Source organism: Bubalus kerabau, chromosome 23 (genome assembly GCF_029407905.1).
Source record: "Bubalus kerabau isolate K-KA32 ecotype Philippines breed swamp buffalo chromosome 23, PCC_UOA_SB_1v2, whole genome shotgun sequence".
NCBI lineage: Eukaryota > Metazoa > Chordata > Mammalia > Artiodactyla > Bovidae > Bubalus > Bubalus kerabau.
This window is the reverse complement of record NC_073646.1, coordinates 41,838,292-41,865,680: the sequence shown is the minus strand read 5'-3', so window position 1 is coordinate 41,865,680 and position 27,389 is coordinate 41,838,292. Positions and strand designations below refer to the sequence as shown.

Genomic DNA, 27,389 nt, shown 5'->3' with positions numbered 1-27,389 from the left:
GAGAGAGGTTCAGTCACTTGCTCAAGGCCACACAGGGCCTGGCATAAGGATGCTCTGCAGGCAGTCGCTGCTCGCGAGCCGGCCCGGGAGACAGCAGGTGCTGGCCTGGTGTACCCGAGCGGCTGCAGCAGCGCGCTGGCCTCGAGCGCCCGGCCGCACAGGATTGGCTACTGGGAAGGGGGCGGGGCTCCCGGCGGCCGGGGGCGGGGTCGCTCCGAGCCGTAAATACGGCGCCACATGGCAGGGGCTGGGGAGGCCCGGGGGCGGTGCGGAAGGCGCAGGCGCATTGCGTGGGGGTGCGACTCGGCCTCCCCGGCCCCTCCGCGGCCGTGACTTCTCGCGAGAGGAGGAGCAGGGGGCGGGGCCGGTGGAGGGGCGGCCTCGAGAGGCGCCGCCGGTCGCGAGGCGTTGGAGGCGCGAGCTGCGGCGCGAGGTGAGGTGATGCGAAGGGACGTGAGGGGCGCGCGAGGTGAGGCGAGCGGAGAGATGAGGGGTGCAGGGTGAGGTGAGGCGAGGGGCGCGGGACCGGGGTGGCGCCGGCGAGCCGGGGCTGGTCCTGCCCCCTCAGCCGCCGGGGCAGGTCCGGCGCAGCCCCGGGCCGAGCCCCCGCGCCGTCGCTGTGTGACCTTGGCCGGGCTCGCACCGTCTCTGAGCCCCAGTCCTGCGGGGGTGAGGGAGACCTGGACCGGGCGCTGGAGCTCGCGGCCGGTCAACTCCCGCCGTCGGGGCTGGTCCCCGCCCGTTTTGGCCGCCGGGCATCGATCCTGCAGGGGGCCGGCGGCGGCCGAGGGGTCTTCGGCTTCCCCCTCGGGCTGGTCGGGAGCGTGGAGCGGGAGCAGGCGCTCGGGGCTCCGGCGCGAGGCCGGGCGCCCCGGGCGCACGCGTCCCCCCACCAGCCTATTGCAGGGGGGCCCCACTCGATGCCCTGGGCCGCCCGAAGCCGCGGGCATTCCCCCGACCCGCTGACCGCCGGCCTGAACTGCAGCCCTGGCCGAGGCGGGCGCGTCCTGGAAGAGCACCACTCAGATGAGCCTTTGCTCCAGAAACAGCGCGAGGAAGCCATGTATTAGTCGCGAACAGTAGGACTTATATCTTCCACTTGGGCTCGCAGCCACCAAGACATCTCCGGCGAGCCTTTGGCTGGAGCCGAGGTTCCGTCTGGCGCGGAGCACAACAAGCCATAGTGTTCCTGTGATTATTGAATTATTTATTTTATGATTCGACGCCGGAGAGACTCGGGAGACCCTGGATGAATGAGAATGTGGATTGGGGGAGAGTGGATGCAAGTGCATCTCTAAGGAGATTGTCCCCTAATGTGTGGGTCCAGGCAGGGGGCAGCTGAGAAACAGCTCAGCTGGTCCTCACCTGCCCCCAAATCAGGACACAGTCTAGCCCTTCTCTGTGAACATCTGGTGTTGGGAATGTGAGACAGGGCTGGTGTCAGGGTGAAAAAGGAGATACTAGGAAGATTTTTAAAAATTGAAGTATAATTGATGTAGCATTGTGTAAGTTTAAGATGTGCAGAGTGTTGATTTGATACACTTATATATTGCAACACTACCACCTAAGTGTCAGCTAACACCTAGGAAATTGCTGCCTGAGGGGAGCGCTGCTGAGCATTTAGAGAGTGCCTGCATGGCAGTGCATGGATGCTCAGTTTCTTGCCAGATGGTCTGTAAGACGCTGGGCTGGTGTTTTCAAGCCAGCACTGCTGTTCGCTGCCACTCCGTGTGCACCTGCTTCATCAGCTGAGCAAACTGAGCCTCTCATCCTTCGTAAGATGCCAGGTAGGGCTCGAAGCTGGTGGCATGGGTAGCCTGACTGTAATACCCTGTGATTAGCGTTGTCATCTAGGTGTTTACAAAGTGCGAAGAAAGAGGGAGCAGCTAAACTCGTTGTTAGGTGTTGCAGAAGTTTTCCATAGTGGAGGTGACATGAGTTGGGCCTTGAGAGATGAGTGAAGTTTGGGGAGAACATTCCAGGGTGTGTGGAAAGGAGGAAGTGAATGGAATGTTTGAGGGGAGGGAGCAGTGAGTCCCTGTGTTGATTGGAGGATGGGGTTTGAGGATTGAAATGCAAACCAAGGCCAGAAAGAGGTTTCTGATCGAAGAGCCTTGAATGCTTTGCCAGGGAGCTTGGACTTTATCCTCTTGGTGAGGGGTAGTCAAGGTTTGGGGTGGAATGTGAAAGATGTGTTTTAGAGAAGTAATCCTTGTGAGAACAGAGGAATGGGTCCAGGGTATCAGGAGATGGAGACTGAATTGGGTACAGTTATAGGGGGTGTGGGTCAGAACAGTGGCTGAGAGTCAAGAAGGGCGTCGGCTTGAAAGAAGCAGGAGAGTCCACAGTGCTACTGCACTTTGTGGGATGTGGTGAGAGGGAAAGGAAAAAGGCAGAAGTAACCAGGATGTCTCACGTGGTTGCTGAGGAGGGCCAGTACCTGAGCTAGGGAATACTGGAGCAAATGTAGAGAAGGAAGGGGCTAAAATGCATTTGATTTTTAGGCTTGTGAAATTTACAGTATTTGTGGGCCATCCTGGGTGAGATGTGCTCTTGGAGAGAAAGAATGTGCCCTGGGAGGGAATCCTGGGGAATGCCAGCAGGAAAGGGGTAGATGGCAGAAGAGGAGCACGTTGGATGGTTGACAAAGGAAATGTAGCTTACAGTCATTACTGCATAGTCACTAAGGCTAGTGAGTGGTTCTCTTCCAGAAAGGTCTCAGGTTGAAGTGCCCTTCCTGGGTAAGAGACAGGATATTGATAATACTGAAACAAATGCTGCTAGTTTGTAGTTTTTTTAAACTAATATCTTCAGTTTCAATTTTTAGATTGTTTCTCTTTTTCTTCAGAGAGGAGTGGCTAGTTTCACAGTACTTAGTGGGTCTGTGGCTGCAGCCAGGCTCATTGTTCACCAGTCATTTGCCAGCAGATGTGCTTAATGATAACTGACTCAGTAACTTAGCACTTCCTGTACTTAACCAAGGTGGTGGTTTCTGTAACTGCTTAGAGAACTGAATTTCAGAGAGGAATAGGAAATACTGGGGGAGAAGGGGTGGACGGCTGCACAGAACACAAGAGGGTGAAGGAAATGGAGCCTCTGTGGCTCCCGGAGTACTGTCAATTGGTACTTCTCCTTCCAGGCAGGAGAACAGAAGAATCTTTGGGGAAAGTGAGTAGCCTGAGAAAGGATCTCAAAATAATGACAGGAAGGTCCACAGTAAGGAGGCCCAATTGGAGCACTCACTAACGAAGCTCATAGTTAATAACTCCCTTCTAGAGTCCAAAGCTTCCAGTTCTTTTAATCCCCTTCCCCTTAAATAGGACCGGATAACCAGGGACACGGAGAAGGCAATGGCACCCCACTCCAATACTCTTGCCTGGAAAACCCCATGGATGGAGGAGCCTGGTAGGCTGCAGACAATGGGGTCACAAAGAGTCGAATATGACTGAGCGACTTCACTTTGACTTTTCACTTTCATGCATTGGAGAAGGAAATGGCAACCCACTCCAGTGTTCTTGCCTGGAGAATCCCAGGGACAGCGGAGCCTGGTGGGCTGCTGTCCATGGGGTCACACGGAGTTGGACGCGACTGAAGTGACTTAGCAGCAGCAGCAGCAGCAGCAACCAGGGACAAGCGACGAAACCTCTGATTGGGAAGACAGAGATCGTGACACATACTTGGAAGCAGTAGAGAGTATGCCGGAAGAAAACTGAAAATGCATACTGTCACTAATGCACACGTGGAGCTGGAAAATACTGCATCGGTAGACAAGAAGAAGGCGCTCTTTTCTATGTACATTATTGGCGTATAGTCGCTTTACAGTGTTGTGTTTCTGCTGTGCAGCAAAGTGAATCAGCCACACTTAACACATATATCCCCTCTTTCCTTGGTTTCCTTTCCATTTAGGAAAAGGTCACCACAGAGGATTGAGGATTTTTTTTTGTTTTAAAAGGGCATTCAGAAATCCAAAAAGATGAGTCATGTGTATAAATACAGTGGAAAAAATAAAAAACTCAGTAGGTGAAGAAGACGTTGACAGCTCAGGAAATAGAACAACAACAAAAAGAGATGGAAAATGAGAGAAAAAAGAAAATTAAATGATCAGATTAGGCAGTTTACATAATAAGCGGTTCAGCAAGAAATGGGATAAAATCATCCACAAAATTATAAGGTAAATCCTAAAACCAAAACTTCCTCCTTTGAAGGGCCCACTGAGTGACCAGCACCACAGATGAAAATGCAGGTATCTGCCACTCACCTCGTCTGTTCAGTTCCCAATTTGGATATTCAGAGTGTGGGGAGCAAGTTTGTATAGGGAGGAATACTGAATTTCTGGTAGTGACTAGTGAGAGTTTGGAAGCAAGGAGTTTATTTGAAAGTGCATCCAAAGGTGTGTGTTTCAGAATTTCCATGGAGAGAGAACCGTGCACACTCTCTCCAAGACACACTGCTGTGAAATTTCAGAACTCTGGACTAAGAAGATTGTGTTAGCTTCTAGAGAAAGAACAAAGGCCACCAGCGGGTCATCCCAGGATGGAGCAGAATGGCTTGGGAGCCATCTACAGGAGCATTGGAAGCTAGGAGGCAAGAGAGCATTGCTTTCAAAATTCTGAAGGAAAATATTTTACCTTGAATTTTAAAATCAGGCAAAGAAGGGTAGAATAAAGATATTTTCACACTTGCTCCAAAAATTTGTCTCTCATGTATTTTAAAGAAATGACTGGCAAGCGTACTTTCCCAGAATAAGGTGGGGAATCTGGAAAGTCAGAACTAGAAGAGACAGAATTATCCTCAGAGAAAAGGTGAAAAGAATCTTCTGGGTAGGTGGAGAAGCTGGGATGCCAGCCAAGCCAGGCACTGGGTAGGGAGAGCAGGTATCTCATGACTTGAGCCTCGATGTTTCCTCAAAGGGATTTTTTGGGGAAGATGAAAGTCAGAGTCCCGGGTGCTCTGAAGCATCTGGAGGGGAGATGCAGACAGTTGGCAGAGCTGGGGTTGTAGTAGTGATAAGTACATAGAAAACAAAGCAAATGAAAGCATGAGACTGTTAACAAGTTCCGGGGAAAATAAGCCGTTGTGCAGGAAAGAAAAATAATTATGGTGTACTGCAAGGCTTTGCTGTGAATAGCCTTTGCGCAACGGTAATAATTTATGTAAACATTGAATATCGCTCTCATTAAAATGATGATATGCCTGTCTGGAGGAGGCGTGGAGATGAGCATGGCATGGTTGTTTGAAGGGCTGATGGAGGAAAGAAAGACTGCATTTCTGCCTGCCACCTGCCACTATTTGGGAAAGTCAGTGGATGATACCCAAGCTGAACTATTAGGTTATCGCCCAGGGCAATTACTTAGAGGCAGGTGGTAACACCAAAAGAGACAACTAAGAATGAGGGAGGGCCTTCCCTGGCAGTCCAGTGGTTAAGACTCTGTGCTTCCGCTGCAGGGGTATGGGTTTGATCCCTGGCCGAGGAACTGTGATCGCACGTGCTGCATGGCCAAAAACAAACAAGAATGGGGGAGAAAGATGGAGATGGGTAACAGGAAAGCAGGGACTGGAGGCTGTGTTTACAGTTGATGATGTAATCCTTTAACATACATACATAATGTTGATCAAAATAAAGACAAAGCAGTATGCTTCCCACTCTAATGAAGGAAGAGGCCAGACCCTTGGTATTCTGTGTGCAGCTGGGTCACTCAGCAGGCTCTTTCTTATGGGGAGAGTTTACTTGTTCTTATTTCCTGTCCATTATTGTTATTGTTCTCAGTATCCTGTCTCTTGGCTGTGGTCACATATCAGAGATTTGGTGCTTTCTTTAGCTTTTTTCTTTTAACTTGTTAAAGAATTTCATTCGTGGGGTTCTTGTGGCAAGAATACTGGAGTGGTTTGCCATTCCCTCCTCCAGTGGATCACGTTTTGGCAGAAACTTTGGTCATACCTGAATGATCTAGTGGTTTTCCCTACTTTCTTCAATTTAAGTCTGAATTTGGCAATAAGGAGTTCATGATCTGAGCCATAGTCAGCTCCTGGTCTTGTTTTTTCTGACTGTATAGAGCTTCTCCATCTTTGGCTGCAAAGAATATAATCTATCTGATTTCGGTGTCGACCATCTGGTGATGTCCATGTGTAGAGTCTTCTCTTGTGTTGTTGGAAAAGGGTGTTTGCTATGACCAGTTCTCTTGGCAGAACTCTTTGCCCTGCTTCATTCTTACTCCAAGGCCAAATTTGCCTGTTACTCCAGGTGTTTCTTGATTTCCTGCTTTTGCATTCCAGTCCCTTATAATGAAAAGGACATCTTTTTTGGGTGTTAGTTCTAGAAGGTCTTGTAGGTCTTCATAGAACTGTTCAGCTTCTTCAGCGTTACTGGTTGGGGCATAGACTTGGATTACCATGATATTGAATGGTTTGCCTTGGAAATGAACAGAGATCATATTTAATATTCAGTTCAGTTCAGTCGCTGAGTTGTGTCCGACTCTTTGCAACCCCATGAATAGCAGCACGCCAGGCCTCCCTGTCCATCACCAACTCCCGGAGTTCACTCAGACTCATGTCCCTTGAGTTGGTGATGCCATCCAGCCATCTCATCCTCTGTCATCCCCTTCTCCTGCCCCCAATCTCTCCCAGCATCAGGGTCTTTTCCAATAAATCAACTCTTCGCATGAGGTGGCCAAACTATTGGAGTTTCAGCTTCAACATCAGTCCTTCCAATGAACACCCAGGACTGATCTCCTTTAGGATAGACTGGTTGGATCTCCTTGCAGTCCAAGGGACTCTCAAGAGTCTTCTCCAACACCACAGTTCAAAAGCATCAATTCTTCGGCACTCAGCTTTCTTCACAGTCCAACTCTCACATCCATACATGACCACGGGAAAAACCATAGCCTTGACTAGACGGACCTTTGTTGGCAAAGTAATGTCTCTGCTTTTTAATATGCTATCTGCTGCTGCTGCTAAGTCGCTTCAGTTGTATCCAACTCTGTGCGACCTCATAGACGGCAGCCCACCAGGCTCCTCTGTCCCTGGGATTCTCCAGGCAAGAACACTGGAGTGGGTTGCCATTTCCATCTCCAGTGCATGAAAGTGAAAAGTGAAAGTAAAGTCGCTCAGTCGTGCCCAACTCTTAGCGACCCCATGGACTGGAGCCTACCAGGCTCCTCCGTCCATGGGATTTTCCAGGCAAGAGTACTGGAGTGGGGTGCCATTGCCTTCTCCAAATATGCTATCTAGGTTGGTCATAACTTTCCTTCCAAGGAGTAAGTGTCTTTTAATTTCATATTAGGTGATGACAAATGAGACAGAGAAGAAGCAGGTAGGATGGGCTGGCAGGGTGGGGAGTGATCAGGGCAGCCCTTGCTGATGAGGTGAGGTGCCGAGGTGAGCCACAGGATTCCTGGGTGTGAGCCGTCCAGACAGTGGGAGCCTGGTTGGTGCGGGTGGTGGACAGCGAGGAGGCCACTGTGGCTCGAGTAGGGCCATTGATGGGGAGTGAAAGGCATGGGAGTGTGAGATCCCCGTCCTGTAGGGCTTGTCATGGGCCATCGTAAGGACTGGAAATGGGAAGACATTGGACCCCAGTGATTGAGAGTTTGAGCAGAGCTGTGACGGGATCTGACTTTGGCGGAATAACTGTGGCTGCACTGTATGGACACGAGAGCAGAGGCGGGGAGGCCGGGTCAGAGGTCAGAGGCTGCTGCAGCGATGCGGGTGAGAGCTGGCCGCGGAGGCTAGGGTCTGCGTGTATTAGGAAGGTAAAGCCCTTAATCGGGTTTTTCAGCTAATCGTAGTAAAACTTATTATCTATTTTCCCTTGAAATAATTTCTTTGAATTGACTTAGCTCTGGGAAATGAGTTATTGTTTGGATTCCAGAGTCAAGTACCTTGCAACAAGTATTTGAGTCCTGTGAGGAACACAGAAGAAATAGTAGACATGACCCCCATCTCCCAAGAACCTGAAATCTATTTTGGGAATATGGGGCCAGAGTGCCTACCTTAATATCCTGGCTACTGTGAGGCTCTCCCTGGGCTCAAACACCAGGTGTGAAGACAGCATGTCAACAGATGGCCGTCTGTGCTGTGGCCAGCTCTCTGGGAAGTTACTTTATTTCAAAGGCCAAGTTTGGCTCAGTGTTCTTTCAGGTCTTCTGAGAAGAACATCAACCTTTGGTTCTCATCAATGTCACCATTTATTACTTATTTTTATTTGGATACACTGTCAGATTTAGTTCTCAGGGTTAACTGAATACAAGTGAAGTAATTTTACAAGCAAATAAACCCCCAGTAGTCATCCTAGATAGCATATTGAAAAGCAGAGACGTTACTTTGCCAACAAAGGTCCGTCTAGTCAAGGCTATGGTTTTTCCAGTGGTCATGTATGGATGTGAGAGTTGGACTGTGAAGAAAGCTGAGTGCCGAAGAATAGATGCTTTTGAACTGTGGTGTTGGAGAAGACTCTTGAGAGTCCCTTGGACTGCAAGGAGATCCAACCAGTCCTTTCTGAAGGAGATCAGCCCTGGGATATCTTTGGAAGGAATGATGTTAAAGCTGAAACTCCAGTACTTTGGCCACCTCATGCGAAGAGTTGACTCATTGGAAAAGACTCTGATGCTGGGAGGGATTGAGGGCAGGAGGAGAAGGGGACGACAGAGGATGAGATGGCTGGATGACATCACCGACTCAATAGACGTGAGTTTGAGTGAACTCCGGGAGTTGGTGATGGACAGGGAGGCCTGGCGTGCTGCGATTCATGGGGTCGCAAAGAGTCAGACACGACTGAGCGACTGAACTGAACTGAAACCCCCAATGCTGGTGGCATGAAGTGAACATATACCTTTCAATAGGGGTTTTAATCCAGCACCAGAGCATCAGTTGCAGGGCTGGGCAATAGAGGGTGCAAAGAGTAAATTTTGATTTCACTGACAAACTTTCCAGATTTCTGTCGACTGCAGTGATGAGAACCACAGGGAATTATTTGCCTTATATAGTGTTTGCAAAGCTGGATAAGAAGTAGATAGTTTCTGGTCTCTTTGCCAGTAGCATAAATAAATAAAATTTGAAACATTCTTGGACTTCTTAATGAAGGTCATGTCATTTGATTTAAGGGTCAGAAGTTGGTTATTTGGACAAGGAGAAGCGAATTCTCTCAGAAATAAAGGTGATAAAAATTTGAGTGCCTAGGAAAACCAACCAATTCCACATTAAATACTTCCTGAGAGGCTGGTAGAGTGTAATAGTTGAGAACGTAGGCTCTGAAATCAGTTGTCAAATGTCAACTCTGAGCAGTGGTAGCTGTTCACACTTGGGCAACTTGCCTGGCTATTTTGCCCTAACTCTATCAAAATTATCATGAGGATTAAATAACTTAAGAAATGCAGACCTTATATCAGCACTTTGGAAAGCATATTAACTACTGTTGTTTTTATTATAAAGTTAATTAAAATCATACGTTCTTGTTTGACTGCTAACACCTGGATATTGATAGATAGCATGACTAATAATAAAAATGTTATATTTGAGAGCCACATGAAACAGATAAAAGGGCCAGTGGTATAGTGTAAAGAACACGCTTTACTATTTTACAAAACATTTAGCTGATATTTTCTCATTTTCATCCTCTCAGTAGCTCTGGGTAGCAGAAAGACCTTGATTATTCTTGTTTTATAGGTAAAGAAGTAAAACTCAGACTTAAAGAAATACGGCAGGCCGCTCGGCAGAGACTGGCCTGGGCCTCAGAACCCTCGTCCTTCTCTTCCCAGTCTCTAAGCGTGTGTGCAGGGCTTCAGTGCTGGTGTTCTTGTCGTCCATGGTGGGAGTGAGTGACAGCTGCTTAGTTGCATAGAGTTTATGCTGAAAAGCTTTAACTCTTGGAGATTGAATTAATAAGACCGCTCACATTTTTTCCACTTCCAGTCAAATGCATTGAGGTATAATTTACATGCAATAAAATGCACGCATTCTAAGCGTAAACTTCCATGACAGATATACCCACCTGTGTAACCACCCTTACAGACAATGGAATAGAAAACGTCCCTCGCCCACATTTTCCCCTGTCCCTTGGCAGTTAGTTGATGCTTTCTGTTACTAATTTTGCCTTTTATGAACTTGAAAGTGAAATCATGTGGCGTGTGCTCTTGCGTGTCTGGGTTCATCTGCAGGATCCGTCTGTGTGGTTGTGTGTATGGATGTGTGAATCCGTGTGTATGGATGTGTGAATCGGTGCGTATGGATGTATGAATCCGTGTGTATGGATGTGTGAATCGGCGTGTATGGATGTGTGAATCGGCGTGTATGGATCTGTGAATCGGCATGTATGGATGTGTGAATCCGTGTGTATGGATGTGTGAATCGGCGTGTATGGATGTGTGAATCCGTGTGTATGGATGTGTGAATCGGCGTGTATGGATCTGTGAATCGGCATGTATGGACGTGTGAATCGGCGTGTATGGACGTGTGAATCGGCGTGTATGGATGTGTGAATCGGCGTGTATGGACGTGTGAATCGGTGGCTCGTTCTTTTTTATCGAGCGGTTTTTCTGCCGAATGTGCACATCAGTTTGTTGATTCATTCACTTGGTGGTGGACCTCAGGGTTGTTTTCAGCTTTTAGTAATTTTGAATGAAGTCACAGTGAACATTCTTGTACAGACCTTCGTGTGGACAGTAATCTCATTCATGGATAGTGTCTTTGGCGTTATCTAAAAGGTATCACCATATGCAAGGTCGTTTAAGTTTTCTTCTCGGAGCTGTAATCGTTTTGCATTTTACATTTAGGTCTGTTATCCATTTTGGGTTAATTTCTGTGAGGGGTGTGAAGTCTGTGTCTAGATTCTTTTTTTTCACGTGTGGATGTCCGGTTGCTCCAGCACCACTTGTTGCAGTCTTGTTCCATTGTTCTGCCTTTGCTCCTTTGTTAAAAATCAGTTGGCTGTATGGGGGTCTGTTTCTGGGCTCCATTCTGTCCCACTGATCTAGTTCTCTATTCTTTGCCGATATCACACCATTTTGATTACTGTAGCTTTGTGGTAAATCTTGAAGCCTCATAGCATCAATCTTCCAGCTTTATTCTTCTCCTTCAGTATTGTGTTGGCTACTCTGGGTCTTTTGCCTCCATGTACAAACTTTAGAAAGAGTTTGTTGATGTCCACAAAGAACTTGCTGGGATTTTGGCTGGGATTAATCTGTTGATGGAACTGGGAAGAACTGACATCTTGACAATATTGAGTCTTCCTATCCTTAGCAGTTTGCACATAGAATATCTCTTCATTTATTTAGTTCTTCTGATGATTTCATTCATCAGAATTTTTCAGTTTTCTTCATAGAGATCTTGTACATATTAAATTCATACGTAAATATTTTATTTTGGGAAGGTGCTAATAAATGGAATTGTGTTTTTAATTTCAAATTCCACTTGTTCATTGCTGATATATAGGAAAATGGTTAACTTTTGTATATTAACCTTTTGCCCCACAAACTTGCTCTACTCACTTGAGCCTGTAAAATTTTATAATTGAAAAATGATAATCTAAGATTCATATATAATATTTTGATGGTCAGTTTGATTCATCTTTAAATAGAATCCCTAAGCTTTATTCTAGAACATCTGCTGTTATGGATCTTATAGAACCTTCCAGGAAATTAAAAATCTGTTTGATGTTTTTAAATACAATCTTTTTGACTTTTTGAATGTCTCAGCATAAAAAAAAAAAACTGGTCTGTATGCAAAAAAAGCTGGTATCAATTTTTTTCATAATAACCAAAAAAGAGAACTAACTCCAAAGTTCATCAGTTGGTAAATGGATAAACAGATAGTGGTTTATCCATATAGCAGGTACTGTTCAGCCGTGATACAAGCGACATCCTAGACAAATCTCAAAAGCATCTTGTTAAGTGAAGGAAGCCAAATACAAGCTCTCGCTTCCTGTGTAATTCCATTTCTGTGACATTCTAGAAGAGGCAGGACTACAGGGCAGATAACAGATTGGCAGCTGCCTGGGGCTGGATGTTGGGGAGGGTGCGGGAACTTTGGGGGATGATGGGAATGTTCTGTGTCTTAAACAGTGTTCATTTGCCCAGACTAATCAGACTGTGCAGTTTAAAAGAGTGCGTTTTATTGTGTATAAATCATAGCTCAGTAAACTTCACTTAGAAAAAAAAAGCAGAGGTGCTAATGTGATTTAATCAGGAAAGAACAGTCTTTTAAACAAATGGGGTGCTGGAACAGCAGGATATCTATAGGGGGAAAAAAGAATCTCAGCTTCTGCCTCTGGAATACTTGTATTGGATATTCTATACTGGCTGAAATTCTCTGCATCTAACATTCCTTTCCACAACAACAGATCCATTAATTTCCATTTATTACCACTCACTGTTTAATTCTCACTGGTTTGGTCTACTTCTGCTTCTTCTTCTGCTTAGTCACTTAGTCATGTCCGACTCATTGTGACCCCCATGGACTGTAGCCCACCAGGCTCCTCTGTCCATGGGATTCTCTAGGCAAGAATACTGGAGTGGGTTGCCATGCCCTCCTCCAGGGGGTCTTCTCAACCCAGGGATGGAACCCAGGTCTCCCACATTGCAGGTGGATTCTTCACCATCTGAGCCACGAGGGAAGCCCAAGAATACTGGAGTGGGTAGCCTATCCCTTCTCCAGGGGATCCTCCCAACCCAGGAACCGAACCAGGGTCTCCTGCATTGCAGGCAGATTTGTATACTATGTAGTAAATACACAAACACACACAGACCCACAAACCCTAGTCCAAATGACAAAATAAACATTCATATATTAGTGAGGGCTCTCCAGAGAAACAGAACCCCAGTAAGGGGTGTGTATGTACATGTCTGTGTGTGTGTGTGTGTGTGTGTGTGTGTGTGTCTGCGTGTGTATTTATCACAAGGAATTGCCTGCATAAAAATTGGTGTGGAGGCTGAGAAGTTCAGACCCAGGGAGCCGCTTGTAGGTTCCAGTCTGAGTCTGAGACCTGAGAACCAGGAACGCCCGTGGTGAGGGGTCCAGTGCTTGTCCGCGTCTGAAGGCAGGAAACCAGCGCTCCAGCTCAAAGACAGTCGGGTGGAGGGAGGGAAGTCTCTCTTCCCTTGCCCTTTTGTTCTAGTCAGGCTTTCAACAAAGTGGGCGAGGCTAACCTACGCTGGCGAGGACCATCTGCTTTACTCGGCCTACCGATTCAAACTTGAATGTCATCCAGAATCACCCTCACAGACAGGCTGGAGTGTGGGACCAACTACCTGTGCAGCCGCAGCTCAGTCAAGTTGACATGTGAAGTTAGCACACACCGCTGGACCTTTCTGTACTGTTCTGCCATTAAACTGTGGGAAATGCCCTTACACGTGTCTGATTGTGGGTCTGGCCACGTGGCCCTCGCTTTCATTGTGTTGGGGTAACACGCTCCTGAGTGTGAGGGAGGTCGGCCCTCAGCTCTATGTCACAGACCTCCCCATCTTCCTGGACTCCTGTCTGTCGTTGGCATGACGGCTCCTTCAGACCAACAGCCGTAGGTGGGCAGCCAGCTTGCCTGGGGTGCTTGCCTCCAGGGGTGGCCGCGTCTGCTCTGGCATCATACCCTGCTCTGTGTGAGCAGAAATGCTCAACAGCCCCCGCTTAGGCCCAGAAGCTCTCTACCTAGCCACAGTGTTTTGCTTTGGTAGAAAACCAGCCCTCCAGAGATGAAACTTCTAGCTCAACTCTGCTGTTGGTTGTGTTGCTGGAGGCAAAAGCTCGAGACTGACAGGGAGCATTTCCTCTGTGAAGGCTCTTCTTGCTCTGCTGCTTCTGGTGGGGCTTTTTGTTGACCGCTTTTTGAAATACTGGGAGATTTATGTTCAGAAATAATGCCCTTATTTTATGAATCAGAAATTACTTTATGAGGTCACTGTTGTTCCCTGACATGTTTTTGAAGCAGTCTGTGGTTCTCAGCAGGCTTCCCCAGTGGCTTAGCACATTTTCCTGTAATGCAGGGGATACAGGAGATGCGGGTTTGATCCCTGGGTCAGGAAGATCCCCTGGAGGAGGGCATGGCAACCTACTCCAGTATTCTTGCCAGGAGAGTCCCATGGCCAGAAGAGCCTGGCAGACTGCAGTTCACGGGGTCACACAGTCGGAGACGACTGAAGTGTCTAAGCACGCACGTCAGTTCTCAGCCTGGCTTTGCCCGTCATTCTGCTCTCTCCCCCAGAGGACGGGGATGTGTTGCCTGGATTATGCGGCTTGAGCTGCCCAGGCTGCTGGGCCAGAAGTTCCCGGATGTCCCGCTCCCTTTTGAAGAGTAAAGCTTGCTGCTGGCAGTGCTGTGTGCGAGTCTCTGCTCCGTTCGCTCCTCTGCTCTCTCGTCGCAGTTCCGAGACGCTGTACTCTGGGGCTCGGTGCATGTGTGAAGGCAGCCATGGTCCTTCCTCCTGGAGCACCGCTCTCACAGGCCATGTAATGCACGCAGCCCGTCGGGTTTCCACCACTGCTGCTTTTGTGGCTTGTTTGAGGTTAGAGATGACAACACAGAGGACTGCCCTCGTTCCTTGATGTTAAAAATGAACCGTGGCCTCAGCCTCATGGGTCAGTGCTGCCTCGCTTGGCGTGTAGGCACGCGTCCCCGTGGTGTAGAAGGGCTGGAGGGGCCGTGATGTGGCAGGACACCGGGAGGCTCCTGGACCAGTCGCCCCAGTGAGTAACCAGACGCAGCATTTCCACTGTCCCAAGGGGAAGACCTGTCCTGTTTTTGTGCAATAACCCCCAATTATAAATTTTTAAAACTTGAGTGTTTGCTTAATAAACAGATTGCAGGTAGAGTCACCTGTGGAGCTTTTGCACAGGTTGCACAAGTAACTTGTGGCCCCAGCAGCAGCTCCGAGGTTAGCCTCTGACAGTTGTCTACCATATTTAGGCCTTGCTGTAGTTTGTACCCACTGTCCAACATTTGCCGTATTCATGCAGCATTACCTCTTGGAAATTCCTCCACAAGTCGACTGTTACAGCTCTAATGCATTTTTCTTCCTCCAGTGTTTTCTTTGTGGTAAAATACACATAACATGAAACTTACCACCTTGGCTGTGTTTAAGGGCTCCGCTCAGTGGCGTGAGCACGTTCATGTCACTTGAACGAGACACAGCTCTTGTGCAGCCGTCGCCACCATCCGTTGACAGAACTCATGCCATCGTCCCATCAGACTCTGTACCCACTGGACACTGGCTCCCCAGCCCTCCCCAGCCCCTGGCACTGGCTCTTCTACTTTCTGTCTATGAATCTCAGTCCTTTAGGAACCTCATGTAAATGGAAAGACAATATTTGTCTTTTTTGTGACTGTGATCGTGTCTTTTCCTTGCAATTATTAATAAAGAGAGTCAGAGTTTGTAAAAAATGTAGACACTGGCATTTATTAGTGTGCGTATACTACTTCTTGGTTGAAAAATAAAGCGTTTAGGTCATCAGGCCAGGTGGTTCTTTGCATTGTAAACATGCGGCTGATCTGTGCCTGTGTCCACAAGATGCGACCGTGGCTCAGCATCACTGCTACTCTGTTTGTTGGTCTTAATATTAAAAGTGAAAACTGGTCTCTTAAATCACCTGACATCTTAAGTTACTTTTTCCCTTTGCTGCTTTCTCAGCCTGTAGCAAACTTTAAAAAAAAAAAAAAATATATATATATATATATGTATGGTTTCATCTTAATAAACTGTTCACCCTGGCACATCCTTGAGAAGGGATGGTCTTGAAATCTTCAGTGACATGGGTACTTGTGATCTAGTTTAAAAATAGGCTGTAAAAGTGTGTGATTATAACCATTACCATTAAAAGGGTATTGAAAGCTGTTGCAGTGTTGCTGCTGCGTTTTTCACTCACACCCACTCGCAGGGAGCCAGCTGAAGCTGCAGCAACAGTTGTGCAGGAGACAGCACGATATCTCACCAGCAGTCTTGCTTCAGGATTTCTGTGGTGTGCTCATTACCTGTCTGCTGCTGCTGCTGCTGAGTCGCTTCAGTCGTGTCCAACTCTGTGCGACCCCATGGACGGCAGCCCACCAGGCTCCCCTGTCCCTGGGACTCTCCAGGCACGGACACTGGAGCGGGCTGCCATTCCCTCCTCCAATGCATGAAAGTGAAAAGTGAAAGTGAAGTCGCGCAGTCGTGTCCGACCCTCAGTGACCCCATGGACGGCTGCCCACCAGGCTCCCTGTCCCTGGGACTCTCCAGGCACGGACACTGGAGCAGCTGCCGTTTCTTCCTCCAGTCACTACCTGTACAATGTCTAATAATCACATGTTGTTGTTCAGTTGCCAAGTTGTGTCCAACTCTTTGCAACCCCACGGGCTGCAGCACGCCAGGCCTCCCTGTGCTTCACTATTTCCCAGAGCTTACTCAAACTCATGTCCATTGAGTCGGTGATGCCATCCAGCCATCTCATCCTCTCTTGTCCCCTTCTCCTCCTGCCCTCAGTCTTTCCCAGCATCAGGATCTTTTCCAGTGAGTCAGTTCTTTGCATCAGATGGCCAAAGTATTGGAGCTTCAGCATCAGTCCTTCTGATGAATATTCAGGGTTGATTTCCTTTAGGATTGACTGGTTGCATCTCCCTGCTGTCTAAGGGACTCTCGAGAGTCTTTTCCAGCACCGCAGTCTGCCAAAGTCTTTACCATGAGTATGTATCACTTTTCCATTAAAAAAAAAAAAGTGAATTAAGGGTAAACAAAAGCTGCAAAGGTGCATAGAGATTGTACTCAAATTTCTGCCTAATGAAAATGTGTTGGATACCAGGTGCATAGTCTACTAGAAATGTAGACTCAGAGCCATACACTGGGAGTTGTCCCAGAGAGTGCTCAGTGCGGGACTCTCCTTTGGACTTCCCAAGATGAGCTCTGTCCCTCTGTGCCCCGATGTCCGCAGCGCGAGAAGCCCTGGACGGCTTAGCAAGCAGCCCGTTCTGTGTCGGGCCCACGTATGGTTATTGGGCACTCCTTCCATGGGTTTGACTCATTTTCGGGTTTTCTCTTCTGGAGTTGCCCCCTCTGCCATGCGACAGCCCTCCACAGTGCTGAAGCCCCAGCACACACGTGTCTTCCCTCCTGAGCGTCCGCCGGTGCTGTGGGGTGAAGGCTGAGCCCCGGCAGAAGCCTGCCCAGATCACGCGCTCCCTTGGCCTCTCACGGGGCCCGGCTCACGTGTTCGTTTGGATGATGTGGACGCAGCAGAAGGGGCTTGGGGTGGGGCAAGGGAGTCACATCACGTGGGGAAGCTGACGCCCGCCCACCAGGTCCCCCACAAAGCTCAGCTCACAGAGGGTGAAGAGGCGGAGAAGCAGCCCCTCCTGTCCGGGCTGCAGGCTGAGAGAGGACCTTAATCACTCACTTGGCCTCTGTTGTCTTCCAGCTTCCTCAGAGCACGGCGTCCCGTCTCTACCAGAAGCTGAAGTGAAAGGGCCCAGGGAAAGGCCCAGGCATCCATGGACACGATGACCAAGAGCCGGCTCTTCCGCCTGTGGCTGGTCTTAGGGTCCGCCTTCATGGTCCTCCTGATCATCGTGTACTGGGACAACATGGGCCCCGCCCACTTCAACCTGCACACGGCCCTCTCCAGGCCGCACGCGCTAAAGCCCTTCCCCAGCCCCAATTCAGCGCCCGGGGACGTCTTCACCTCCAGCCTCGAGATTTGGGAGAGCTTCGTCAGGGAGAAGCAGGGCCCACTTTTGAGTAAAAGGGTAGAGCAGCCCTCCCTGCCGGCCTCCAGCAAGCCTGTGCTCGGCAACCTGGAGGAGAGTGTGAGGGGCTACGACTGGTCCGGCCGCGCTGCCCAGCAGAGTGCAGACCCAGATGCGCGGCAGGCCGAGCGGAGGAGTGTACTGAGGGGGTTCTGCGCCAACGCCAGCTTCGTGTTCCCCACCAAGGAGCGCTCCTTCGACGACATCCCCAACTACGAGCTGAACCACCTCATCGTGGACGACCGCCACGGGGTCATCTACTGCTACGTGCCCAAGGTGGCCTGCACCAACTGGAAGCGGGTGATGATCGTCCTGAGCCAGAGCCTCTCAGACCAGGGCACGCCCTACCGTGACCCGCTGGACATCCCCCGGGAGTACGTGCACAACTCCAGCACCCACCTGACCTTCAACAAGTTCTGGCGGCGCTACGGGAAGTTCTCCAGGCACCTCATGAAGATTAAACTGAAGAAGTACACCAAGTTTCTGTTTGTGCGCGACCCCTTCGTCCGCCTCATCTCAGCTTTCCGCAGCAAGTTCGAGCTGGAGAACGAAGAGTTCTACCAGAAGTTCGCGGTGCCCATGCTGAAGAGGTACTCCAACCACACCAGCCTGCCCGCCTCGGTCAGCGAGGCCTTCAGCGCGGGCCTCAGGCTGTCCTTCGCCAACTTCATCCAGTACCTGCTGGACCCGCACACCGAGCAGCTGGCGCCCTTCAACGAGCACTGGAGGCAGGTGCACCGCCTCTGCCACCCCTGCCAGATCGACTATGACTTCGTGGGGAAGCTGGAGACCCTGGACCAGGACGCCGCCCAGCTGCTGCGGCTGCTCAAGGTGGACAAGCTGCTGCAGTTCCCCCCGAGTTACCGGAACAGGACTGCCAGCAGCTGGGAGGAAGGCTGGTTTGCCAAAATCCCCCTGGCCTGGAGGCAGCAGCTTTACAAACTGTACGAAGCAGATTTTGTTCTCTTCGGCTACCCCAAGCCCGAAAATCTACTTAGAGACTGAAGGCGCTGGGGGAAATCCCGAACACCAAAAAAACAAGTGCTTCTGTCGTTCCTTTCAACCTGAAGGAAGGGCCTGTGGCGCCGCGACCGTCCTCCAGAGCACGGAGCGCTGGCCTGCCACATATATTTTTTTACGGCTTCGTTTCTCTCCTGGTGTGATGCATTGCAGAATTCCACAGTGCTCTGTTGACGAGCCCGCTGGAAACTCCTGGAACGTATCACACCCACACTCCAGTTTGTAAAATAACCTATGGTTTTGCAGTCTAGACTTACTGTTTACTCCTTCCCTGCATTCATGAGTACTGTTAATTCATTGAGTACTGCATTCATTGAGTTAATATTGTTTTTTTAAGATTAATATATTTCAGATATTTAATATGAAAAGTGGAGAAGGAAGTGGAGTAAAAGGTTACACCTGCTCCTGCCGTCTGCACTGTGGTTCTTCCAGTGGGGCAGCAGCTCACCAGGGCCCCGAGCAGCGCCGTGGCCCGCGCTGAGGCTTCAGGGCCTCGATTTCAGGAAGGGAGGGTTCCTGGTTGTCTTCAGCAGGAGGGAGGGCCTTGGGTTTAAGACAGGCCTTCCTATGTTTGTGCAAGGGCAGCACACCCTCCAGGAGGGAAAGCTGCTTTGTTTAGTCACTCAGTCGTGTCCGACTCTTTGTGAACTCATGGACTATAGCCCACCAGGCTCCTCTGTCGTGGGGATTTTCCAGGCAAGATCACTGGAGTGGGTTGCCATTCCCTTCTCCACGGGATCTTCCCTACCCAGGGATCAAACCCGGGTCTCCTGCCTGGCGGGTGGGTTCTTTACCACTGAGCTGGTGGGGAAGCTCTCTGATTAGGTGATCCATGTGAAAAGGGAAGGCTGGGGTGTTTTCTTTGGGAAATTATTTCATCATGCGTCAGCCAGAGGTGATGCTAATGAAGAAGACAGCTGGTTTGCACTTGTCCCTGCCTTTGCCTCGAGTACGTTAGGCGAGAACCAAATGTCACCCCTCAGGCCTGCCCGAAATGATTCCACCTGGCTGTTCTGGTCACCACCCGGAGGGCGTTTGCTCATGATGGCACCATCACGCTGGCAGACCAGGACCTGCCGGGTGACTCTTGTCAGTGACGGGCGTCACGGCCTGTCTTCCTGCGTCTGCACTCGGCGGATTTTGAGTGTGTGAGCTTGCAGTCCTGGTGGGAGGCTGGCGGGACTGTGAGCGCATGTGCTGTGCCTGGAGCATATAGCTTAGGTCTCCGGGCCTTCAGAATGCCCCTGCTGCAGTGGGGACTCGGCACGCTTCAGCCCGGCGCAGGCTTGAGTGGGATGGCGCTGACCTCTGAAGGGAAGAAGGCTCCCTCGGAGGGGCAGGGGCACAGTGCCAGCAGTGGTCAGCAGCGAAGGGATCTACAACTGGGAACATGGAGGGTCAGCTCCAGCCCCATCAGAAACGGGAAGAGTTAAGTTCACACGCTGGCCCACACACCTCCACCCTCGCCAGTATGGCCTCCGCGTGGCCCCATGCTCCCTGCACCCCCTCACTCTCCCTCGCCCTCCTCACCGGGAGCGGGAGCAGTGGCGACAGCACGAGTGGAAGGCGCACTGCCCCCAGACCCAGGGCACAGTGGTGTTCCCTGGGCCTGCCAGAGGAGCGAGAACTGCGAAGAGAAGTCCGGCGAGAGACTGGATGGTGGGGAGGTGGGACTTCAGGGCGCCCCTCCGTGCGCCGCCCTCGCCCCGCCCACCTGGGCCCCGTGGTCACGGGCTGCCGGTGCTTTGTGTCCCTTCCTCCAGCTCTGAGGCCGAACAGCCCCCTAGATAGCAGGAGGGAAGAGCTGCGGGCTAGCGGAGACACAGGCTGAGCCGTGATTCGGGCGTGGATTTTTCCACCCCAGTCGCTGGAGGACAGCAGCATCAGGCAGCAGATTGCTGGGTGGAGAGCTTGAGAAAGAAGTGTGTGAAGCGAGGGATCCAAGACTCCTCCCGAGATCTGGACACCACCCCTGTTTACAGCTCGATGAGTGTCCTTAAGGAACAAGCAAGCACTTCTGTGGGCTCAGCTCAAACATCTGAGCTTCTTCCCAGGAAAATTCTAGCGGAAACTCTGGCTTTGACAAAACCACTCTCACTTCAAAGCCCTCTACAGAAAGTGGGGCCTAAAAATCATCCAGAGGCAGCAGCTCTGCCGTCTCAGTTGGTTCCCTCCCAGGGTATCTTGCTTCCAGGAGCTTTCCAGAATATTGTGGTTTCAAAACTTTGGGGCACAAATGCGAAAAGTGGATTTGAAGTGTCAGGTTTCAAAGTCGGTCGGCTTTGGAAGTGGTCTGGGTTTCTAAAAGTTTTGGTTGAAAAATGTTTGGGTTCTAATACCTTCCAGAAATGTTTCCCAGAGCACGGAGTTCCCACAGCACTTTGGGAGAAGGGCCGGGGTGTGGCATGGGGGCTGTCGTGGGGCGTTGTGGGGGGGAACCAACCTGAACAGGGCCGTCCTGGCCTGGGCAAGCTCTGCTGCCCTGCCCGCAGTCCGGTGGGGGAAGGACCTGGGCGCCCCCGGGCTGCCTCAGGCAAGTGTGTCTTCACAAGTCCCCTCCTGTGTGTGATTTCTCCTCCAGCTGTCCCCACCGGGCACTCTGCTAATGGGTACCGGTCTCTTTGCCAGAGGGCCCCTTTCATTCCTGACCTCAGGTGGTCCGTGGGTGTCATACTCCAAGGAGAAAGTTGTTGTAAGACTAGACTCTCCAAGGGAGGAGGTCTAATTTGGGAAAAGGCATATTGATGAAGTGCCAGAGCTTTCTGGAAGGTTCTTGTAAAGTTACGGGCTGGACCAGAATCCATAGTCATACAGATTATTGGCCCCACTTTGCAGATGGGGAAATTGAGGCCCAGTGAGGTTGTGAAGGCCTGTTCCAGCCCCACCATTCCTAGGAACCCAGGTGTTCGACCCTAACTCCCCGCTGAGCCCTGCCCTTCAGCAGAGCGCTTAGGAGCAGCGCCTGCCACTGAGACACTTGACCGGCCCTCCCCGACCTGCCTTGTCTGCATCAGCCGTGTGTCCGACAGCAGGCCTTGGAGGCTTCGGTGTCAGGCCCAGCCTTTGGGAAAAGCCTCCCTGAGAGGAGACACTGGCTGGAAGGAAGGAGGCAGGCAGGGCCTTGGGATGGCTTGGCCCTCAGGCTGCTGACGATGGAACAGTGGGGAGTTGGCAGGAAGGACGCACAGCCCATAGCCCGCCGCGGTCCCGGGGTGGAGTGATGTGGGCGACAGTGTTGGCGGGGAGGCCCAGGGCAGAGGGAAGGAGAGGAAAAGCCCAGCGGGGCAGCCCGCCCTGGGCGTCAGCACCCGTCTGTGGAGCCAAGAGAGTCTTGCCTTAAACATGTTAATTAATTTTGGGGCCTCTTCCCGTCCAGTGGAGCTCACACCACGTGGGCAGCAGCCAGGAAGGGCTGGGCGGCCTGCGCTCGGGGCTGCTTCCTCATCGGCCAAGGCGGCAGGGCACCGAGGCCGGCTGCCCTCAGCGGCCGTGAGCTCTGCCCAGAGCCAGTGCTGATGCCCCGTGAGGGCCAGACTGGGCGCACAATCAGAGGGGTGCCGTTCCAACACAGAGGTATCTGACCAAGGGTTTCCTGGTGGCTCACATGGTAATCTTCCTGCAATGCAGGATACCCAGGTTCCATCCCTGGGTCAGGAAAATCCCCTGGAGAAGGGAATGGCTACCCCTCCCAATATTCTTGCCTGGAGAATCCCATGGATATAGGAGCTGGGGTTCTAGTCCATGGAGTTGCAAGGAGTCAGACACGACTGCGTGACTAACACTCTCACTGTCAACCAGGCACAGAGGGTGCACGCCACCTCCCTACAGCCTCCTGGGAAGGGGCGCCCTGCCACAGCTGCTGAGAAGCCAGCCAGCCCTGCCCTCTCCCAGCTGGAACTTCTAGCCTGGCTTATGGACCCACCTGGAGAGGTAGTTACCTGACGAGGCCTGGAGACGCACTCAGGTGCCAGGTGGAGGCGAGGTGCAAGCCTTGAGTTAGCCTGCTCAGATGGCCCGGAGACGCGGGTTTTCTGAGCTCCTCGAGGCTGTGGCCGTGGCGTTGTGAGAGGGAGTTTCCCAAACGGGTACCCCACTGCAGCCCCGCGCACTGCCTCCTCAAGGCTCCTAGGACCCGGTTGCGCGCCCTCTGCCTTTGCTCTTTGCTGGCCTCCCAGGGGTGCCATCCGGATGAGCTGGGCCTGAAGGGCACCGGGGGGCGGCCTCAGGGAGGCCAGGGACACTGAGTCGGCGCTGAGCCTGCCCAAGCTCTGGGACAGGGGCACTTGTGGGTGTCCCCACCACCCCAGGCCCTTGTGAACCTACTCCCACCACATGCAGGGCTGCCAGCGCCCCATCTCAGCCGGCGGAGGCCAGGTCCAGGCTCCAGCACCTCCACCGGGCAAGACGGGGCCTCCTCACAGCCTCCCCTTGGCCACTCCTGACCCCTCCTGCCCTGGCTGCGGGCTTTCTCCACAGCCCTCCCTCCCTTGTCTCTCGTCTGCTAACATCCCATGTCCTCGAGTGGACCCTCTGTGTGCCCACAGGGAACCTCATGGGCAGCACAGAGGCTGTTTTGCTGGATTCTCCTTGGAGGCTGTTCCCCCACCACCCCCGAATTTGGCTTGTCGAGTAAATAAACACTTCTAACATCTGTGCAGGTGAAGGAATTGGACCAGAAAATGTTTGAGAGGGAGGAGATCTTGGGGTCATCCCGAACCCACAGCAGTCTCCCTAGCAGATTGGGTCGGCTTTGCCTTGCTCACCTGCCATGGCAGGAGGCTTACTACCTCACCGCCCCTGGTGGCTGGATAACCTCTTCCTAACTCTGGGTCCAGCCTGCCTCTCTCTAACTCGGAAGCCACACAAACCTGTGACCTCTCCCTCATTAGATGGGTTAGATCCCAGAAGATGGCTACTGTACTCGTCTCCCCAGGTTAAGGAGAGGCCCGTGTGAAAGCTGGCGAGGGTAGAGGTCAAGGGGCTTCCCTGGCTGTCCAGTGGCTAAGGCTCCATCCTCCCAGCGCAGGGCCCCGGTTCCATCCCTGGCCAGGGAACTGGATCCCGTGTGCGGCAACTAAGACTCAGTGCGGCCAAATACATAATTTTTTTTTTTTTTTTTTAAGAGTGGCAGTCGGAGTCTGGCCCCAGCCCGTCACTGCTTTGGGGGAATCAGTGATCCCAGTGCTCACCTTCTGCCTCTGCTTCCTGAGGACACTTTGAGAGAGGCATGCGAAAGATGCGGTAGCTTTCTGAGGGGCTTTGGGAAACTCCAAACCTCTCAGCTAGTGAAGACGCCAAAATGTGCTCTGCTCAGCAGAGTGGTCACGCCTTGAATGGAAACACGTTCTCTCCTGGCCAAACACCTCGAGTGTTATGTAAGCATTGGCTGTCACAGCATCCACTTTTCTCAGCCTTTCTCCAAGCCCTGTGCACTCGGAGGGTATGAAGGCAGTAACTGGCATGCAGCCTGGTTGCGTATACGTGTGTGGTGTGTGTGTGTGTGTGTGTGCGTACGTGCATGCGTGAACTCGTGCCAGAGAGAGGGAGGGTGGTCGGGGGACCAGCCAGAGTGCAGGAAAACGCAGCAGCTGGCGCCTGTGCTGCTTGTGATCAAGGAAGCAGGGGGAATGCACGCAGATCCTTTCCTCAGGCGCGAGGATGGGGCTGGTGGCCGTCCACTCGCACAGCGCGTGTGGAGCATCAGGAGGCACCCCAGGGAGCCCTGTGGCTCTAACGACTTCCGGGAGGGGCCTCTTTAGGGCGAGGTCGTGTGTACCCAGAGCGACTCTCCCCTCCCCCGGTGCGGTCAGACTCTTCCCCCTAACTGGCATCAGCTGCCCAGAGAGTGAGTGACCGATTGGATACCGGAGGCCACCGCGAAACCTGCCGCAGGGACAGGGTCTGAGAGCTGCCCGGGCCTTCAAGGTGGCATCACCTCCTCCTAGAGCCCCCTGGCTTCTCCCCTTACCCTGTGACAGCTGGGACCTCGCCTTTCCCCGAATCTCCTCACACGTGACCTCCACTCCGCTCCCAACTTCAGCTGCCACTGTGGCTTGTCTGCCCCCGTGATGGACAGTTCCAGAACTCACCCGGGCTGAGTTCTCGTGAGGCTCGCTCTCTTACTTTCTGTCTGCGAGGAGGATCACTCCCTGCTCTGGGCCCTCTTGGGGAGTCCCAGGAGATGCGTGGCTCAGTCTCCCCAGCTACTCCTGAGAAATGAATGAAGCAGACAGTTCTTTCTCTTGTTGCATTACCAGAGTTGGGGCAGCGGGACGGGACTGGACAGGAGGGCCTGTGAGGGCAGTGGAGCTGGGCCTCCTGCTCACGGGCGTGGCGTGGCCGCAATCACAGGCCCTACTGACCCACAGGGTCAAAGGAGGCACCTCTTCCTCAGCTGCTGACTTTGATTCAAGTTTTGTTAAAAAAAAAAAAATTTCATTTTCATGAAAAGAAGCACAAGAATAGAATTCAGAGTACTATGAGTTTTTCAGAAAAAAACAAGATTTTTAGGCTATTCCTCCTTTTATCGGCCACTCTGTTCCAGGTGCCCTGGGGGTAAAGAATCCGCCTGCCAGTGCAGGAGATGCAAGAGACACAGGTTTGATCTCTGGGTCAGGAAGATCCCCTGGAGGAGGAAATGGCAACCCACTCCAGTACTCTTGCCTGGAGAATTCCATGGACAGAGGAGCCTGGCGGGCTGCAGTCCAGGGGGGCGCAAAAGAGTCAGACAGGACTGAGTGACTGAGCACACACTCGGCTGTTCCAGTAGGGACAGACCTGGCCGCTGTTTATCAAGATTTCCTTGTTGCCCACCAGGTGCCATCTAGTCGAACCTTTCCAACAACCCTTTGAACTACATGTTAATTCAAAATTTTCTTATAACTTCCCTAAAAACTAAACAATAAGTGAAATTAATTTTAGCAATGTATTTGACTCAATATATCCAAAATGTTATTTCAGTTTGTAAATCATATAAAAATTATTGTAAGCTATTTTACAGCCTGAGCGTCTAAATTATTTTTTTATACTAAGGCTTCAACGTCCAGTGTGTATTTTATACTCACAGCATATACCACTTCAGGCCAGCCACGTTTCAAGTGCTCAGTTCAGTTCAGTTCAGTCGCTCAGTCGTGTCCGACTCTTTGCAACCCCATGGACTGCAGCACGCCAGGCTTCCCTGTCCATCACCAACTCCCGGAGTTCACCCAAACGCATGTCCGTTGAGTCGGTGATGCCATTCAAGTGCTCAGGTGGTCCCAAGTGGCCAGAGGCCGCCATGATAGACCGTGTAGGTTTGAGGTGTGGGCTCCGTAGCTGTCTCAGTTTCATAGATAAGGAAAGTGAAGTGAGAGAGGGATTTGACCAAGATCAAAGTCCTCCAGGCCACTGCCCAGCAGCTGCTCCAGGATTTTGACTCCGTTCAGGCAGGAACCTTCCCAGGGGCCAGGCACCAGCCTGCCCTGCAGCTCTGGAGTGACCCCAGGGCTTTCCCTACCCTTCTCCCGATGCCATGGGCACAAGCGAGGCCCCCTCTGGGGAGGTGTGTGTGCTCAGTCGCTTCAGTCGTGTCCAACTCTATGTGCAAGCCCAGGGACTGTAGCCTGCCAGGCTCCTCTGTTCATGAGATTCTCTGGGCAAGAATACTGGAGGGGATAGCTATTTCCTTCTCCAGGGGATCTTCCTGACCCAGGAATTGAACCCGCGTCTTGGCAGGTGGGTTCTTTACCACTAGCAGCACATTGGACCTCTGGGGAGGGGTCCAGCAGGCAAGGTGACCGGGTCCCTGGGTCAGCTCAGGGCTGGGTTTGCCTGTGTCCCCATGACTCCCGCCAGGGGGCAGCCTCGGGTCAGGAATACTGCCTGCCGGGCGGGGCCTTTGCTGGGAAATCCAAGGGCTTCTCCAAGGGGCTTGGGCAGTTCCCGGGCCTGGTGAATCTTTCTGCAGCGATGGGCTGGCAGGAGAGGGGTGCCCTCTCATTCCGCTCCAGTACTTGCTCTCTGTGGAGGTCACTCCCCACCTCGGGCCCCTGTTGAGGGATCCTGGAGACGTGTGGTTTGGCCTTCCCCAGGTCCTGAAGCCCCATTGACGTGGCCCCAGGACCACCAGGCCCGAGTTGGTCCTTGGGCCTCCTCTGTTCTGGGGTTGACCTAGAGTACAGGCGCGTGCACACGCTCTGGACAGGGTCCAGCCCCCGCACACACTTGGCCACTTGTGGGGGCCCCGACAGACGTGGCTCTGTGTGTCTTGTCTATCTTCTCACTGGATTGGTGGAGTTTTGAGAGTTCTTACAAACCTTGGAAATGAGTCCTTTGTCAGATGTGTGGTTTGCAAATATTTGCTCCTGCTCTGCAAGTATGTGCCTTTTTGTCCTTTAAGAGGGTCTTTTACAGAGCAGGAGGTGTTTTTTTTTTTTTTAAATGTTGATGAGATTCAACGTATTCATTTTTTTTTTTTAATGGACTATGACTTTGGTGTTAGATCTAAGAACTCTTCCACCAAGTCCTGGGTCCCAATCTCTCCTATGCCATCTTCTTTAGGTTTTCTATTATACACTTAAATCCATGATTAATTTGAGTTGATTTTTAAAAATAAATTGTGATGCTTAGATTGAAGTTTACATTTAAAAAAAAAAATGATTTCTTTTAGGCTGTGCTGGGTGTCTGTTGATGCATGTGG

At 51.4% G+C, this 27,389-nt stretch overlaps 1 protein-coding gene across 2 annotated transcripts; it reads left to right on the top strand.

Annotated features, from left to right (window-relative positions):
* The first annotated feature begins 282 nt into the window (after positions 1 to 282).
* On the top strand, positions 283 to 19,115 carry CHST12 (carbohydrate sulfotransferase 12). 2 transcript variants are annotated; one of them, XM_055562064.1, is made up of 2 exons: positions 283 to 433; positions 17,365 to 19,115. In XM_055562064.1, the coding sequence occupies exon 2, from the start codon at positions 17,438 to 17,440 to the stop codon at positions 18,695 to 18,697; it is 1,260 nt and encodes a 419-aa protein (XP_055418039.1). In that variant the 5' UTR covers positions 283 to 433; positions 17,365 to 17,437; the 3' UTR covers positions 18,698 to 19,115. The 2 variants fall into 2 exon arrangements, with proteins under 2 accessions (XP_055418039.1, XP_055418040.1); XM_055562065.1 differs by having other exon boundaries at positions 376 to 469.
* The last annotated feature ends 8,274 nt before the right edge of the window (positions 19,116 to 27,389 follow it).

Bases quoted from the DNA above. Each gene is read 5' to 3' on its own strand.
- CHST12 (XM_055562064.1), top strand. From the start codon at position 17,438: ATGGACACGATGACCAAGAGCCGGCTCTTCCGCCTGTGGCTGGTCTTA.